Below are 15,692 nucleotides of genomic sequence, written 5' to 3' on the forward strand. Positions count from 1 at the left end.
CAGTGAATTAAGATTCACGAAAATTTGCGGCAATAAATATCCTAGGAATAAAAGAGCCACTTATGGTGATTATTCTTGACAGCTACGTGTGACCCAAATTTTCTAAAAACTGGTGGTTGATCTCCGGTTATACTCGATAAAAGATGGGGAGACTTTGCTATCTTTCGGGCTTTCTGCGAGAATTGAAAAATGTAGCTCTTGGTTGATAAATCGGTCAAATCACTGACATGGCAATGTGAAGCACCAACAAAATAAAAAGTTATAGAGAGGATTAATGCATTCTTTAATTTTTTAGGAGAATGATAACTATAAACAATGTGCTACACAACAAAAGATGGACCTCCTCTAAACACGTCCAGCTCCCAACCTTCATGAATGCAGTATTCGAACCTGGGTTTCAATAAGAAGTCTCCAACCTTGGTTAAGGGTGGATTTAAACCCAAGTTGTATCAAGACTACTGAAATACTTTGGATGCAGGGGGCACCTTTATGAGTCACTTTGGTTGTCCCTGCCCCACGCACATATTATGCAAGATAAAAGGTTCATCTTGAACATGTATCTTTCTCTCTTTTTCCATCGAAATCTTTAAGACGGATCCTGGTATGCTGAGTTCAAAAGGGCCCCTAGGATCAGAACAACATAGACCTATTCATGTTGGTTGGCCATGAAAACCTCAATTCCCATCACCGAGACCCTAGCGCCCACAAGACATGACATTTCACCATGTCATTCTTGTCACATAAATATGCTCGAGGACTAGGTGTAGGACGGATAATTGCCACACAGACTCATTCATCAATTAAAAAAAATTACCAAAATTTCATGATTCATTGCCAAACCTAATCCAATCCCACTAACTCAACTAAAAACCATCCAGATTGCTGGAATACTAGACATTTAATAAGTTGATTAGATCCGAATTCTTTTAATGCTCATTCAATGAATACTCAATACAGCACACGACACCTGTAGCATCAATCCTCCCCGTTCCTTTCAGGTGGCACAGGATCGACCCATCCAAAAATAGAGTTCTACATTTCTTGAATCTTAAGTTACCATCATCGCCCAAACTGCACCATGTCCCCTATACAAATTTTGACAGGTATACGAGCAAAATCAAAACAAACTCTTAGCTGCCAGTACTTTATGTCATTTCACTTCTCGAGTAACCATGCTACAAAGCCCGGCACCATAAAGAAACCTCCCCCCTGAACACCAAGCTTGCTACTTGGTGAAAAACTTCTTCAATTCCCTGATGACATGACAGATGTTAGCAACAGAATTACTTATATTTTTAACATTTCCCACAGCTTATCCAAAACTAGCACAGGAAAGAAAGCAGGGACGGACGGTGGGAAAATTTTCAGTGATGCCAGCAGCAAGGCACCAAAATGCAAGCAGCGGCGAAGGTGGCGAGTGATGCATGTTATGCACAACCAAACAGCACCATCAATGACTTCGTGTTTTTTTCGGTCACCTGTTTATGATGACACTTCTGGTATTTGTTTATTAGAGAGAACCAGCAAATGCTTGTCAGAACAAAAATTCTTGTCCATTTGATATTTTACAAGGAAAAAGAACATGTGCTCTACACTACAACACCTGCAATAGTAGATTGAACTCTAATGATCTCTGAAATAACTTAACACCACCATGATGATGACAACTTTCTAGAGTAAAAGTTCACAATTCAAAGGCAAAACCCTGTGGTTTAAATCTGGACAACTAGCTTCCATTTAGAGCAGGAAAAACTTTTGCTCTGGGAAAGTTTGTCTTCACTGATAACCTATCCAAGAATTCCGTGTTCTTCATCATCAAACTAATGCATCATTACACGGCATCATAGCACATGGTATCAACAGATTCGTTTTACAGGCACCCGCCCATTCAAACGGAAACTGCCATATAATAGCTCATAGACGAACCTTTTACTTCCCCATCTCCACCATAATGGACCAACTAAACGCCGCCGCCTCTTCATCTGGTTTCCTAGCAGCATCAGAGAAGATGTTTCATCCAAAAGAGTAACTTAACTGGAATTTTATGCAGAGAAAACTTTAGAAATATTTCAAGAAAATGTGAAGTCAAGTTAATGCCTTTAAAGCAAAAAACATAAGGATGCCTTATTCACTGTAATATTTGAATGTCCAATAACCATCCATCCATGATGATCATTGTTATTTTCACATGATTTCAATTATTTTACTGTGCCTATTGGACCCATCAGTTCTGAGTTCTAACTGCAGGACCAAAAAAAATAAAAATTTACAATGCCACCAATTCACTGAAAATCATGCTTTCAGCTGTAAATTTAAGGAATTAGCGACTCCAAAATTTTGTTATTAGTTGAAGATTTTTTAACATGCACAAGTAATGGTCAAATTTTGATTCTTACTGAAAATTTCCTGATAGTCAAGATGAAAGTCAGATGTCGTAAAGTTGACTTGGTTCAAATTACATATTCTTGTGGAGTGTTTTTATTTTGGATAATGTCCTCACATAATTTCAAAATATTCTCTAAGCACAGGTACCCATCATGATCTAAAATTACCTGCAAAGCAATGCTTAATGCAGTTGTGATCTAATACCCCCCGAAAAATTTGGAAGATCAGAACACAGTCCAGCATCCAGTTGAGAATTCTGTCCTTTAGTCTTCTATCATTTTAGTGGTATCAAGTGTAAAACATGAAGCAACCATCACAATAACAAAGATATGAAGAGACCATCCTATTATTGAATGGAAACAGCAAAAGATTATGGTAATATTGTTTTGTGAGAAATGCTGTCCCCTTGACACTGAAAGATGACAAATTCTTTGTATATAAAGCTTATAATATTTAATTGTCTGCATGTCGTTGAACGCAACATGCAAATGTAAATGTTAGCAGATAAGAGAGTTGCTAGATGATGGTGGTGCTGCAATTCTCTGATAAGCCCATCTGAAGAGGCGGTTGTGGTTGCAGCCAGCTTATTCATATATCAGTACACTTGTGAAGTCTTAATCATTATACATAGCACAGTTAATTTATCATCTGATTAGATCACAAAATTTCACTCCTACCAATCTCTTTAAGCTGCATTATGTAAAACTTTTCTGATGCTACAGACAATCATCATTGTTAGAATTTGAACTAGGTTAAGTCACTTTATTGTCAGATTGTCTATCTAAAGGTTAATATCGGCCACACATTAATAATAACATCACCTGTCATCAAGTGAATGCTATAAGCAGAACATTTATTCACATCACCAAAGTTTTAGAACTTAATTTTTACAAGCTGCCATCAATGACAGAGTGCATTGTCCACAAAAAAAACCACTCAAAATAACATAAACCTTATCCTTTTATATATTTGAGATTGAACTAACTATTTTGTTCTTGCCTCCTACATAAAGCCAAATCATCTAAATGGAATTTGTTTCAAACTTAGATCAAAAATTCCAACCCTGTTTCAGGCCACTTTATCTTGACTCTTCAGCCAGAACCTGAAACACCCTCTGCACTGAGACAGACTTCGTTCTACACATGCCACATCATCCCAGAGGCCATCAAACTTTACCTCCTATAGCTGTTATAACAAAAGCTTATTCAGATGTGCTCTTTCACGAGTCTAATCACCCGGCTCATGACATTCTTACTTCTAAAGTATTAGGGTCATGTGGTGCTTGTATCATACGCCCTTTGCATTGTCTCACAATCTAATCAGATGAGGTAGTCCTTCAATCACCATATTTGTTTCAATGTTAGTGTTAAATGAAGACTGAAACACCTTAGGATGGACCGCCAACCATGGCGTCGGTGGGCTCAATGGCAGCCCAACACATCCTTAGTAGAAGGTGATGGAGCGATTGCCTAACCTTTGCCATCTAGTCTTTTACGACCGTGCTGGGGAAGTTCCAAAGTCTTCTACCCACAAGACCACAAGCAACTTACTTGCTCGCTACTCCACTTCCTCCTTCACCTAGTTGTAGAATCTGGTGTGGCACTCCAAAGCCTCAGAAGAACAAAAAGGCTAGCCAAAGAATGAAGCCAGAGAGATGACAGCAGCAGAAGCTTAGTCGACTCACCCTCAGATTGGGTCGACTAAGTTAAAGGTGGGTCGAGCCACCAGTCTCAGGATGGGTCGACCCAGTCTCAGAAAATCATCAGACAGAAGCATGAAGTATCAGAGTTCTGACGTGGCACAATAACTTAGTCGACCCAGTTTCTAGGTGGGTCGACCCAGTTCAGGTGGGTCAACTCAGTCATTATCTGGGTCAGCTAACTGTGAGACAGACAGAAAGGTGCTTTTTCGATAGTCTACAGGTGGCAGCAGACTAAGTCGACTAAGTCCAGAAATGAGTCAACTAAGTGGTATACTAAGCCGACTCAGTTTGTGCTGAGCCGACCCAATTCGCGGGCTGAAGCTGCATAGGATTTCTGTTTTGGTTTAAGATCGGGTTTGATCCTAAGGACTTTAGGTCTTGGTCTGATAGGTCTAAAGGGGGCTAATCATATAATTGGACTGGGATTTAATCCAATGGGGTGTGTGCATGAGTTATGGGTGTACATGGGCTTGGGGATTACATCGCATTGGATTAGTCATTTGGGAGTTTTCTTGAGCATTGGGCTTGATCCTTTTGTATAGTATTTATACATTGTAAATTAGGTCAAGGAGATACGGTGAATGAAATTTTGGCTCTTTCTCCCAGTCTCTTGTCTCTCTTCTCTTCCTCTTCTCCTCTTGTATGCCTTAGGGCATCATTAATCTCCTTCTCCCTTGTTCCTTATTAATCTCAATGTATCACAACGGTCCGATTTTTCGTAACAGTTGGTATCAGAGCTACTGGTTCATTATGAAGGGAGGAATCAAGCCACAAGGAAGATCTTTGAAGGCTGAAGGTTTCAGCAATCCTCTGTCAAGGTATCTTTCTTGATTCATCTTTGTTTGTGCTATGGATCCAACCATGGGAAGCAGCATTAAGGTGGATTTCGAAAAAATTGATAGGAAGGGGAGCTTCTCGATGTGGAAGGTGAGAGTTGAAGATCTTCTAGTTCAGCATGAACTGGATCTGACGTTGGAGGAAAGACCAGATGGAATGCCAAACCGGCAATGGATGTCTCTGAAAAAGAGGGCATGTGCTACTATCAAGAGTTGCTTGGTTGATGCAGCCCTATATTCAGTGTTAGAGGAGAAAATCCCGAAGGGACTCTGATCGAAATTGCACGCCTTGTATATAGGGACAAATATATGCAATAAATTAATGCTGAAGAAGCGACTTTACCACCTTCAGATGTAGGAAGATGGAGATGTAGTTGCACATCTTCAGAGTTCGACCAGATCAATAATGAATTGCTGAATGTGGAGGTGAAGCTAGATGAGGAAGACCAATCATTGCTGTTGCTGTGTTCCTTGCCCCAGTCCTATGATCCCTTGGTGACTACATTGCTCTATGGAAAGGAGACTTTGTACTACGAAGATATCATCTCGATGCTTCGATCCAATGAGCAGAGGCAGAAACTGGCCAACGAAGGTGTTCCCCAAAAAGGCCTAACTGTAAAGGAGAGATCAGGTAGAGGATGGAACAGAAGTAAGTCTAGGGGACGATCAAAGTCCTGGAAGGGCAGGAGGGAAGTGAAATGCTATAAGTGCCAGAAGTTCAGTCATATCAGGAGATATTATCCTTTATTGAAAAAGTAGGAAGAAAAGGCTGCAGCTACAGCAATCACATCATTAGATTCAGTGAGTGGTGGCTGATCGTGAGGTGGAGAATGATCTCTTGATTCTATCAGATGGTCACAGGAGTGGTTCTGAGGTTTGGACACTAGACTCAGCCTGCTTACATCATTACACCCCAAATAGATCTTGGTTCGCCACATACACCAAGTCGAATGAGTGTGACATTAGGAGATGATTACCCGTGCAGGGTTACTGGGATAGGTACTGTTTGAGTGCAGATGTTTGATGGAATTGTGCGGACCCTAACTAATGTGAAGCACGTTCCAGAGCCAAAAAAATTTAGTGTCACTTGATTATTTGGAGAGGATTGGATGCAACTTCAGCAGTCATGCTAGGAGTGGTATGCTGAATATCTCCAAAGGGGCCATGGTTGTGACAAGAGGAAGAAGGCTGGAGAACAATCTATACAGATTGGAGAATTCAGTGGTGACCGGAGATTTTGATACGGCAACTGCAGCACAGGACCAATAAGATCTGCATCGTTTGTGGCACTATCGCCTTGGCAACATGAAATCGTGGGATGGGTTTGTGGCACGGGCTGAACAGGCACGGGCTGATACAAGACACAGGATGGGTTTTCAGAAGTCTGTGAGCCGTGTCAGATGGGCAAACAAAAGAGAGTGCAGTTTGCCATCAGTACAGCTAGGAGTGCTTCCCCATTGGAGCTTGTGCATACAGATGTGTGGGGACCAGCGCTAGTGTTGGCTAGGAATGAAGTTAAGTATTTTCTGACACTAATCGACGAATTCTCAAGGTATGGGTTTACTTCTTGAGAAAGAAGTCTAATGTATTCTCCAAGTTCAAAGTGTGGAAAGCCGAGGTGGAGGAGAAAAGGGCTCAGTGTCAAGTGCTTAAGATCTGACAATGGCGAAAAATTTACCAGCAGAGAGTTCCAGGAGTTTTATGAGTGCGGCATTAAAAGACACTTCACAGTGAAGAAAACTCCACAGCAGAATGGGATGACTGAGAGGATGAACATGACTCTCCTAGAGAAGACGAGATGCATGAGGTTGCAAACAAGACTTCCTAAGGTATTTTGGATGGATTCGATGGATGCAGCATGCTACCTGATGAATCGGTCACCTCATACCAGACTAGAAGGTGGTATTCCTGAGCAGAAGTGGTCTGAAAAGGAGTTAAACCACCTCAGAGTGATCGAGTGCACGGCCTATGTGCACGTGACTGCTGGTGAGCGAAACAAACTGGACGCCAGATCAAAGAAGATGGTGTTCCTAGGCTATCCGCGAGATATAAAGGGATACAGGCTGTGAGATCCCTTGGAGAAGAAGGCTATCATTAGCAGAGATGTGGTCTTCGATGAGAGCTCAGTCCTCCAAAGACGAGAATGCATAGAAGTTTAGCAGGAACAGCAGGAGGTCCAACCGGATAGTGGTGGATAACTAACCTCCTATTCGATTTTGCCTTTTGCAGGTACACTTGTAGGACATGACAGTCAGGTGGAGCACTCCCCAAAGCTGTCTCCATTGTTGGAGAGGGCACAAACAGGTAGAGAAAGCTAGGAGGTCCAGCAGAAGCAAGCTGGATCCAGGACAGTCATCGGGGTTACACTATACAAGCCCAAGAGAAATGTGTGGCATCCAACACAATATGGCTTCGAGTCTATATCATATGCCCTAATGACTGCGAATGGAGACCCGTATACCTATCAGGAGACAGTGGAGAGCCATGATAGAGATACATGGGTTCAGGCTATGTCTGAAGAGATGCAGTCACTTCATAAGAACAGGACTTGGTAGTTGGTGAAGCTGCCAGAAGGAAAGAGAACCATTGGATGCAAGTGGATCTTCTAGTGTAAGGAGGGGCCTTCAGAGCAGGGAGATATCAGGTATAAAGTGAGGCTGGTGACAAAGGGATACTCCCAGAAGGAAGGCATTGACTTTAGCGAGGTATTTTCTCCTGTCGTCAGACATACGTCCATTCGAGTACTTTGAGCATAATTACAACTTAGGACATGGAGCTAGAACAGACGGACGTCAAGATGACGTTCCTCCATAAAAATTTGGAGAGCATATATATGGAGCAACCACAGAGATTCATAGAGCCGGAGTCAGAAGAAAAAGTATGTTTGCTACAGAAATCACTATATGGATTGAAGCAGTCTCCTAGGCAGTGATACAAGCGCTTCGATTCATATGTGAGGAGCATAGGGCTTTCTAGGTGTGAGCATGACCCGTGTGTCTATGTGAAGACTCTAAAGGATGAGTCTAGATTGTACCTATTCGTATATGTGGATGACATATTGATAGCTTGTAGTAGGAGTGTGGTGCAGGAATTGAAGGCAGCCATATCTCGAAAGTTTGAGATGAAGGATTTGGGACGTGCACGGAAGATACTAGGCATGGAGATCTTCAGGGACAGAGGAAGCTGCTACATTTGTCTCAGGATAGCTATATTCAGAAGGTGCTCGAAAGATTTGGAATGGAGGCGAAGTCGGCGGCACTGCCACCTACTGGGCATTACAAACTTTCGAAGGCTATGTCGCCAGTCCTAGGTGGAGGCTCAGAAAATGAAAAGGATGTCGTATGCCTCTGAAGTGTAAGTTCATTGATGTATGCGATAGTGTATTGCAGGCCAGACCTTGCCCATGCAATGAGTCAAGTCAGCAAGTTCATGGCATGATCTGACAGGGAGCATTGAAGAGCACTGAAGAAGATCTTCAGGTATTTGGTTAGCACTGTTGGAGTCGACATTTGCTTTGGACAACAGAAAGGTGCTAACGGAAACCTCAACCAAAGGAGCTCTGGGGCAGATTGAAGGTTATGTGGATGCTGATTTTGGAAGAGATGTAGACACCAGACGGTCTACTACTGGTTTTGTTTTCAGTATGTATGGGGGTCCAGTCTCATGGAGATCATGCCTGCAACCTATTACAGCCTTGTCCACTACCTAGGCTGAATACATTGGAGTAACAAAGGCAGCTAAGGAGGCATTGTAGCTGAAGGGACTGTTGTCGGAGATGGGCTTCGCACAGAAGATTGTCCGGCTACATTGTGATAGAGTGCGTTGATGCTGGCTCAGAATTCTGTCTATCATGCTAGGACGAAGCACATAGACATCAGATACCACAAAATCAGAGAGCTTGTGGAAGAGGATGAAGTGGAGCTGGTGAAGGTGCATACTTCAAGGAATCTAGTTGTACTTACAAAGATTCTTCCCCGAGATGGCTTCTACAAATGTGTGGGACTGATGGGACTGTTAGATAGGGAGGAGCTTGCTGAGGCTATAAAGCATCAAGATGGAGATTGTAGAATCTGATGTGGTGGTCCAAAGCCTCAGAGGAACAAAGGCCAGCAAAAGAAAGAAGCCAAAGAGATGACAGCAGCAGAAGCTTAGTTAACTCACCCTCAGACTAGGTTGACTAAGTTAAAGATGGGTCGACCCAGTCTCAGGATGGATTGACTAAGTCTAAGGAAATCGTCAGATAGAAGCATGACGTATCGAAGTTCTGACATGGCACGATAACTTAGTCGACCCAATTTTTGAGTGGGTCGACTTAGTTCAAGTGGGTCGACTCAGTCATGGTCCGGATCAGCTAACCATGAGACAGACAGAAAGGTGCTTTTCGAGAGTCTGCAGGTGGCAGCAGACTTAATCGACTCAATCCAGGAATAAGTCGACTAAGTGGTATACTGAGCCAACTCAGTTTCTGCTGAGCCGACCCAGTTCGTGGGCTAAAGCTGCACGAGGTTTCTCTTTTGATTTAGGATCAGATTTGATCCTAAGGACTTTAGCCTTGGTCTGATAGATGTAAAGGGGGCTAATCATGTAATTGGGCTGGGATTTAGTCCAATGGGGTGTGTACATATGAGTATGGTTGTACATGAGCTCGGAGATTTAGTCCAATGAGGTGTGTACATATGAGTCATGGTTGTACATGAGCTCGAAGATTACATCACATCGGATTAGCCGTTTGGGAGTTTTCTTGAGCATTGGGCTTGACCCTTTTGTATAGTATTTATACATTGTAAATTAGGCCAAGGAGATACGGTGAATGAAATTTTGGCTCTTTCTAGTCTCTTGTCTCTTCTCTTCCTCTTCTCTTGTACGCCCTAAGGCATCATTAATCTCCTCACTTGTTCTTGATTAATCTTAGACATACCACAGTGGTCCGATTTTTCGTAACACTAATGAGATCTGTAATCTCAACAGCTCTTGAACATACGAGCCGTTATTCTGTAACAACCAAAGCATGTTTCCATAACCACTGCTCTCTAGCAGACAGTGCATGTTTTCGAAGATGATAGTTACCATCTACATAACTCTACTCCCCCAAATCCTCCAAGTGAACACTTTGCATGCCTTCTCCGAAAGATTGATTCCTTACGAATTGGAATTTGGCTCCACAGAACTCTGAGCTCTCTTGACTCTACCTCCGAGATCTCCATTCTCCACACGGCATCCTCCATCTTCCATTATCCGCTCCTATGCCACTCATACTCAACACCACTGTTAAGCTCCATTTAAAGCTCAGACCTCTTATGTTTGTTTCCGCAAGAGACTTAAGTATCGGAGGGTCCACCATCGGAAAACCCCCTTTAGCATGACTTTCCTGTCTTTAGTGATTTTGCAGGATCCAGCGCAAGGGATCAACCAAAGACTCGGCACCAGCATCCGACTTAGGAGATCCCCATCTGCTGCCTTGTGGCCATCACTCTCTCCCACCTCCAGCTCAGCGCCCTAAGCCAGCTCGACTCTCCGATGGCAAGAGATTAGCGCTAGAGGAAAGACTGACCCATATTTGAGGTCTTAAGTTTCTCTCTTCGTTGTTCGAGTATGAAGAAGACTATGGAAACATCATCTGTCACCCACTCAGAGGTGCCTGTCGAACCTACTGACCCCGATCAGGGTCACAAAGATCTCAATATTCTGGAGGTATCGACTACCCCGATTGTCACCTCCAAATAATTCCAACAGCTCTTGTAGCAAGTCCAAGCACTGACTACCGTAGTGCATGATTTGCAACAGACGACTCATCAACCCGCTCTCACACCGAATCATCCAATCTTGATGCGCCCTAATCTTCCTCCCTCAAGAAGTCTGAGGCGGAGCAATCGATCCCGCCTCGCCAGTCTAGAAGAAGCTCTTCGGGTCTCCTAATCTACCCATCGAAGCCCCGAGCAAGCTTCCCTTCATCGTCACCCTTAACCATTTGGTTCCAGAGGGACAACCTATCCCTCAACCACACTCCGAAGATAGTGAGTAATATAAGGAGCACGAACCCGCTCCTCTTTCACTTTCTTCCTTGCGGGATTTTGTGAGCGGATCAACGAGTTGCCAGCCCAAAAGGAGATCTAGACAACAGGACGAGCTAGATCAGAAGATCCAGGAGGTGGACCGCTATCTCGAGATCCTCCACCAGCACCAATTGGCTCCAGGAGGAAAGCCTCTGTTCACCACTTGCCCTCCCTTCATGGAGTAAATCATGAGGGAGCCATCCCTTGCCACTTCAAGGCACCATTGATGGAGGGTCTACGATGGCACCACCGACCCCTATGACCACTTAGAAAGCTTCAAGACTCTCATGATGCTACAGGGAGTCTCGAATGCTTTACTATGCAAGTCCTTCCCTGTCACTCTAGGACATCTGGTACACCAGGCTCCAACTAAACTCTATCCACTCTTTCAAGGAGTTTGATTGTTAGTTCGCTACTTAATTTCAGAGCAACAAAAGCCAAGAAAGGGCACAGACGCCCTCTTCTCCATCAAGCAAGAGGATGGAAAATCTCTCCGAAGCTACATGAGTCACCTCAAAGCAGCCATGTTGGAAGTTCGCAATCTGGACCATTCAGTCGTAATGTCAGCCCTCAAGAAGGGGCTGAAGGCAAACAGCTTCTACCCCTCTTGAAGAGGTTTCCCACAACTTCACCGAGCTTCTCACCCATGCTGATAAGTACATCGATGGTGAGAAGGAAATGGTAAAGAAGCGAAATGAGAAGACAAAGCAGAAGAGGGCTAGAAAGGATCACCCTACTCCCCAACCGAAGAAACAAAAGCGCGACAAAAAGCCTCCCCATCAAGCTTGGAGCCCTTGGCATTTCGAGGACTTCACGCCTCTGAACGCTCCCTGAAGGCAAATTTTAATGGAAATCAAGAACCAGCACATCATCCAATGGCCTAGGAAGATCAACCCGATATTATTTGAAATACTGCCACTTCCATCAGGACCATGGTCATGATACTGAGGACTGTTTCCAACTGAAGGAGAAAACAAAAGCCCTCACTCAACGAGGTTATCTGCAAGCCTTTGTCGACCGTCTGAAGGACAGCGAGGCTTCAGGCCATGAGTTTCGACATGCACTCGAGCCTCCGATCGACAACAAACCCATTGCTAGAGTCATCCATACTATCGCGAGAGGGCTCGCAACTGGAGGTGAGAGCTCATCCGTAAGGTCTATGCCCATGCGGCCCAACTGGGGGCCCTGAACCGAAAAGGCAGAGGTTGGACAAAGTCATCTTTCTCGAATGCCGATGTCGAAGACATCCAGACCCTTTATGACAATGTTGTAGTTGTTTCCATGACCATTGCAACCTATGATGTAAAAAGAATCTTGATGGATAATGGAAGCTTTACAGACATCTTATTTTACGATGCCTTTTACAAAATAAATATGCCCATGAAACGGCTCTGAAAGACCAATTCTCCCTTGACCTTTCGGATGACGTCTCCATCAAGGGCATTGTGACCCTATTTGTGATCGCAGGGCAAGCTCCGAGGCAAGCCACAATCATGCTTGACTTAGTGACGAAGATAGCCTCAGCTTATAATGCAATTTGGGGAGGCCTAGTGATGTGCACCATCATGAAGAAAGAGATGATCACATGCCATATACGGATCCAAGAGCCAAATTGATGACTTTGCTCACGTGCGTAGAAGCATGATGTGGTGCGAATCAGATTTGGCGAAAATTTGAAAGAACTTATTGCTTGGGAAAGAGCCGAGTTTAGAAGGTTGTTTTGTTCTTCCTAATTCACCATGATCTCCAGCCACCATCATTTCCATAGTAGCAAGATGCAACCAAGATTGTTTTGTTCTTCCTAATTCACCATGATCTCCAGCGACCATCATTTCCATAGTAGCAAGATGCAGCCAAAGTTGTTTTGTTCTTCCTAATTCACCATGATCTCCAACCACCATCATTTTCATAGTAGCAAGATACAGCCACTATCATTTTCTTTGTAGCAAGATACAGCCACCATCATTTTCATGATAGTCAAATTCTGTTATTTCCTTTCATTTACTGAATTTGTCTTATGTTCCCTCTCTTATCTATATAAAGAGAGACGACCTATGTACTCAATTCAGATTTTAATGAATGAAAATGAGTATTGCTGAATTCTCTTATCTAATCTCTGTGTATTAGTGGCGAGTTATAAACCCTAGAACTTATCACTCACATTCTTCTTTTCTTGAGTATGGCGTTCTATCCCTTTGTGATCTGATTGTGGCGATTTTCTTATCAATCAGATTTCAAAGGTTTCTTTTTTTTCTTATGCTCCAACCTTTGTTCTTATCTACACAAGATAATTATTCGGGTCTGGGCACATCAATTTGGTATCAGAGCCTGAGTGACATACAAATCATGTCTGGAGGAAACGAAACCCCTGTTATTCCTAGAGGCATGAGTCTGGAACAAGCTCAGATTATAGGGCTCCAGCGACGTCAAGAAGAGATGGAGCAACTCAATCGCCTAACACACGTTTGAGCGGTTGGCAACACTTCCCCCACCACCACAGCGGCATGGCCATCCGCACCACGACGAGTTGATCGCGATGATGAAGAGTACGACGAACTCGGAGATGATGGTGTGGAGGAACACCCATGGCAAAGACGGCAGCAAAGAAGTTCGGGAGACTATTAAGATGAGGATCCCATCCTTTAAAGGAACCAGCTCATCCGAAGAATATCTAGAATGGGTGCAACGTGTGAAGATCTTTGAATGTCAAGACTATTCTGAGGTAAAAAAATGTAAACTTGCTGCCCTTGAATTCACTGATTACGCTAATCTTTGGTGGGAGAATGTGAAAGCTCAGCGTAGGAGGGATGGAGAAGAGATCCGGAACTAGAGGCTTATGAAGCGGATCATGAAGAAGCGATTTGTCCCTCAATATTATAAGTAGGAGCTGTACATCAAGTTACAAAGCTTGAGACAAGGAGGGATGTGTTGAGGATTATGTCAGAATTTGAGATATTGATGATGAGATGCGATTTACAAGAACCTCAAGAACAGACCATTGCAAGGTTCTTAAGAGGCTTGAACAAGGAGATTGCTGATACGATGGAGTTGCAATCTTATGTGTTCCTTGACGATGTGATCAAACTTGCTGTTAAGGTGGAGAGACAGCGTAAGCGTGGTGCAAGCCGAGTAAGACTACCAACTCGTCTTTCTTATCACCATGGTCCGTCTCTAAGGTGGTTTCAAAATAAGTAGAAAAAGATGATTCTAGCAAGCAAGTCACAGATGCGGCCAAAGAAAAAGAGAAAGTGGAGATTTCACAACCTCCCAGGCGAAGTCGAGATATCAAATGTTTCAAGTGTCTTGGTTACGGTCATATAGCCTTTGAATGTCCAAACAAGAGGGTGATGTTCATTCGGGAGTCACAAGAGAAAATTGAAAGTGAAGATGAGGCTATTTTGGAAGAGGTAGAAGAAGATTATGTAAAGTTTGCAGATGGAGAGTTGTTGGTTATTCATCACAACCTGAACCTACAAGCCAAAGTGGATGATGAGCAGCGCGAAAACATCTTCCATACCAGATACAACATCCGTGATAAGGTATGTGGTGTTATCATTGATAGGGGTAGCTATACCAATGTGGCTTCCATTATTTTGATGAAAAAACTTAATCTGATGACTATTAAACATCCCCGTCCCTATAGATTGCAATGGCTTACTGATGATGGTGATGTGAAGGTTACAAAGCAGGTTGTAGTACCTTTCTCTATTGGCAAGTCCTACAAAGATGAGGTTGTTTGTGATGTGGTTCCTATGAAAGCCAGCCATCTTCTTTTGGGAAGGCATTGATAGTACGATCGGAGGGCTATTCATAACGACTTCAAAAACACCTATTCATTTGCCAAGAACGGAAAGAACATAGTGTTGGCACTATTTAGCCCGCAACAGGTCCAGAAGGATCAACTTGTAATCGAAAAGGACAAAAAAGAGAACCTGTTTGCCAACAAGAGGGAAGTGAAGCGAGTTTTGACTAACCATGAAATTATTTTTGTTCTTGTAGCCAAGCAGGTTCCAGGTGAAGAAGTCTCCCTTCCACCGCAAATGAAGGAGATCTTGAAGGAATTTACAGATGTATTTCCGAAAGAGTTACCAAAAGGATTGCCACCAATCAAAGGAATCGAGCATCAGATTGATCTCATTCCAGGATTTGCCCTACCAAATAGACCAACCTATAGATGCAATCCTGAGGCCAAGGAGTTGCAGTGGCAAGTTGCGGATCTTTGGAGAAGGGTTATGTGAGGGAGTCTATGAGCCCATATTCAATACTAGCTCTGTTGGTACCGAAGAAGGATCTATGCAGATGTGCGTGGATAGTAGGACAATAAACAAGATCACAATAAAATATTGCTATCCAATCCCACGACTGGACGACATGCTTGATGAGTTGCATAGAGCTAAGGTCTTCTCAAAAATAGACCTTAGGAGCGGATACCATCAGATTCGCATGAAGGTGATGAATGGAAGACCGCATTCAAGACCAAGTTCGGGTTGTACGAGTGGACGGTCATGCCATTTGGCTTGTCCAACGCGCCTAGCACATTCATGAGATTGATGAATCATGTGCTGCGTAAGTTTATTGATGATTTTGTAGTTGTGTATTTTGATGATATTCTGATTTTTAACAGGAATCAGGAAGAGCATATGGAGCACCTCAGAGGTGTTTTTGAGGTTCTGCGACAAGAGAAGCTATATGGCAACCTCTAAAAGTGTCATTTTT

General features: G+C 43.3%; 1 protein-coding gene across 8 annotated transcripts in view; it reads right to left on the reverse strand.

The window, feature by feature from the left end:
• Positions 1-1,528: 1,528 nt before the first annotated feature.
• LOC105032336 (histone deacetylase 15) overlaps positions 1,529-15,692 on the reverse strand; it is an 83,561-nt gene continuing 69,397 nt past the window's right edge. For 7 of the 8 annotated variants that reach the window (XM_010906759.4, XM_029260991.2, XM_073251767.1 and 4 more), the window contains one exon: positions 1,529-1,990. In XM_010906759.4, the coding sequence (XP_010905061.1) occupies positions 1,857-1,990 (134 nt within the window). In that variant the 3' untranslated portion in view covers positions 1,529-1,856. The remainder of the gene's footprint in view (positions 1,991-15,692) is intronic. The other variant, XM_010906761.4, reaches the window with a different exon arrangement.

The sequence above is a fragment of the Elaeis guineensis genome, chromosome 2, assembly GCF_000442705.2.
Source record: "Elaeis guineensis isolate ETL-2024a chromosome 2, EG11, whole genome shotgun sequence".
NCBI lineage: Eukaryota > Viridiplantae > Streptophyta > Magnoliopsida > Arecales > Arecaceae > Elaeis > Elaeis guineensis.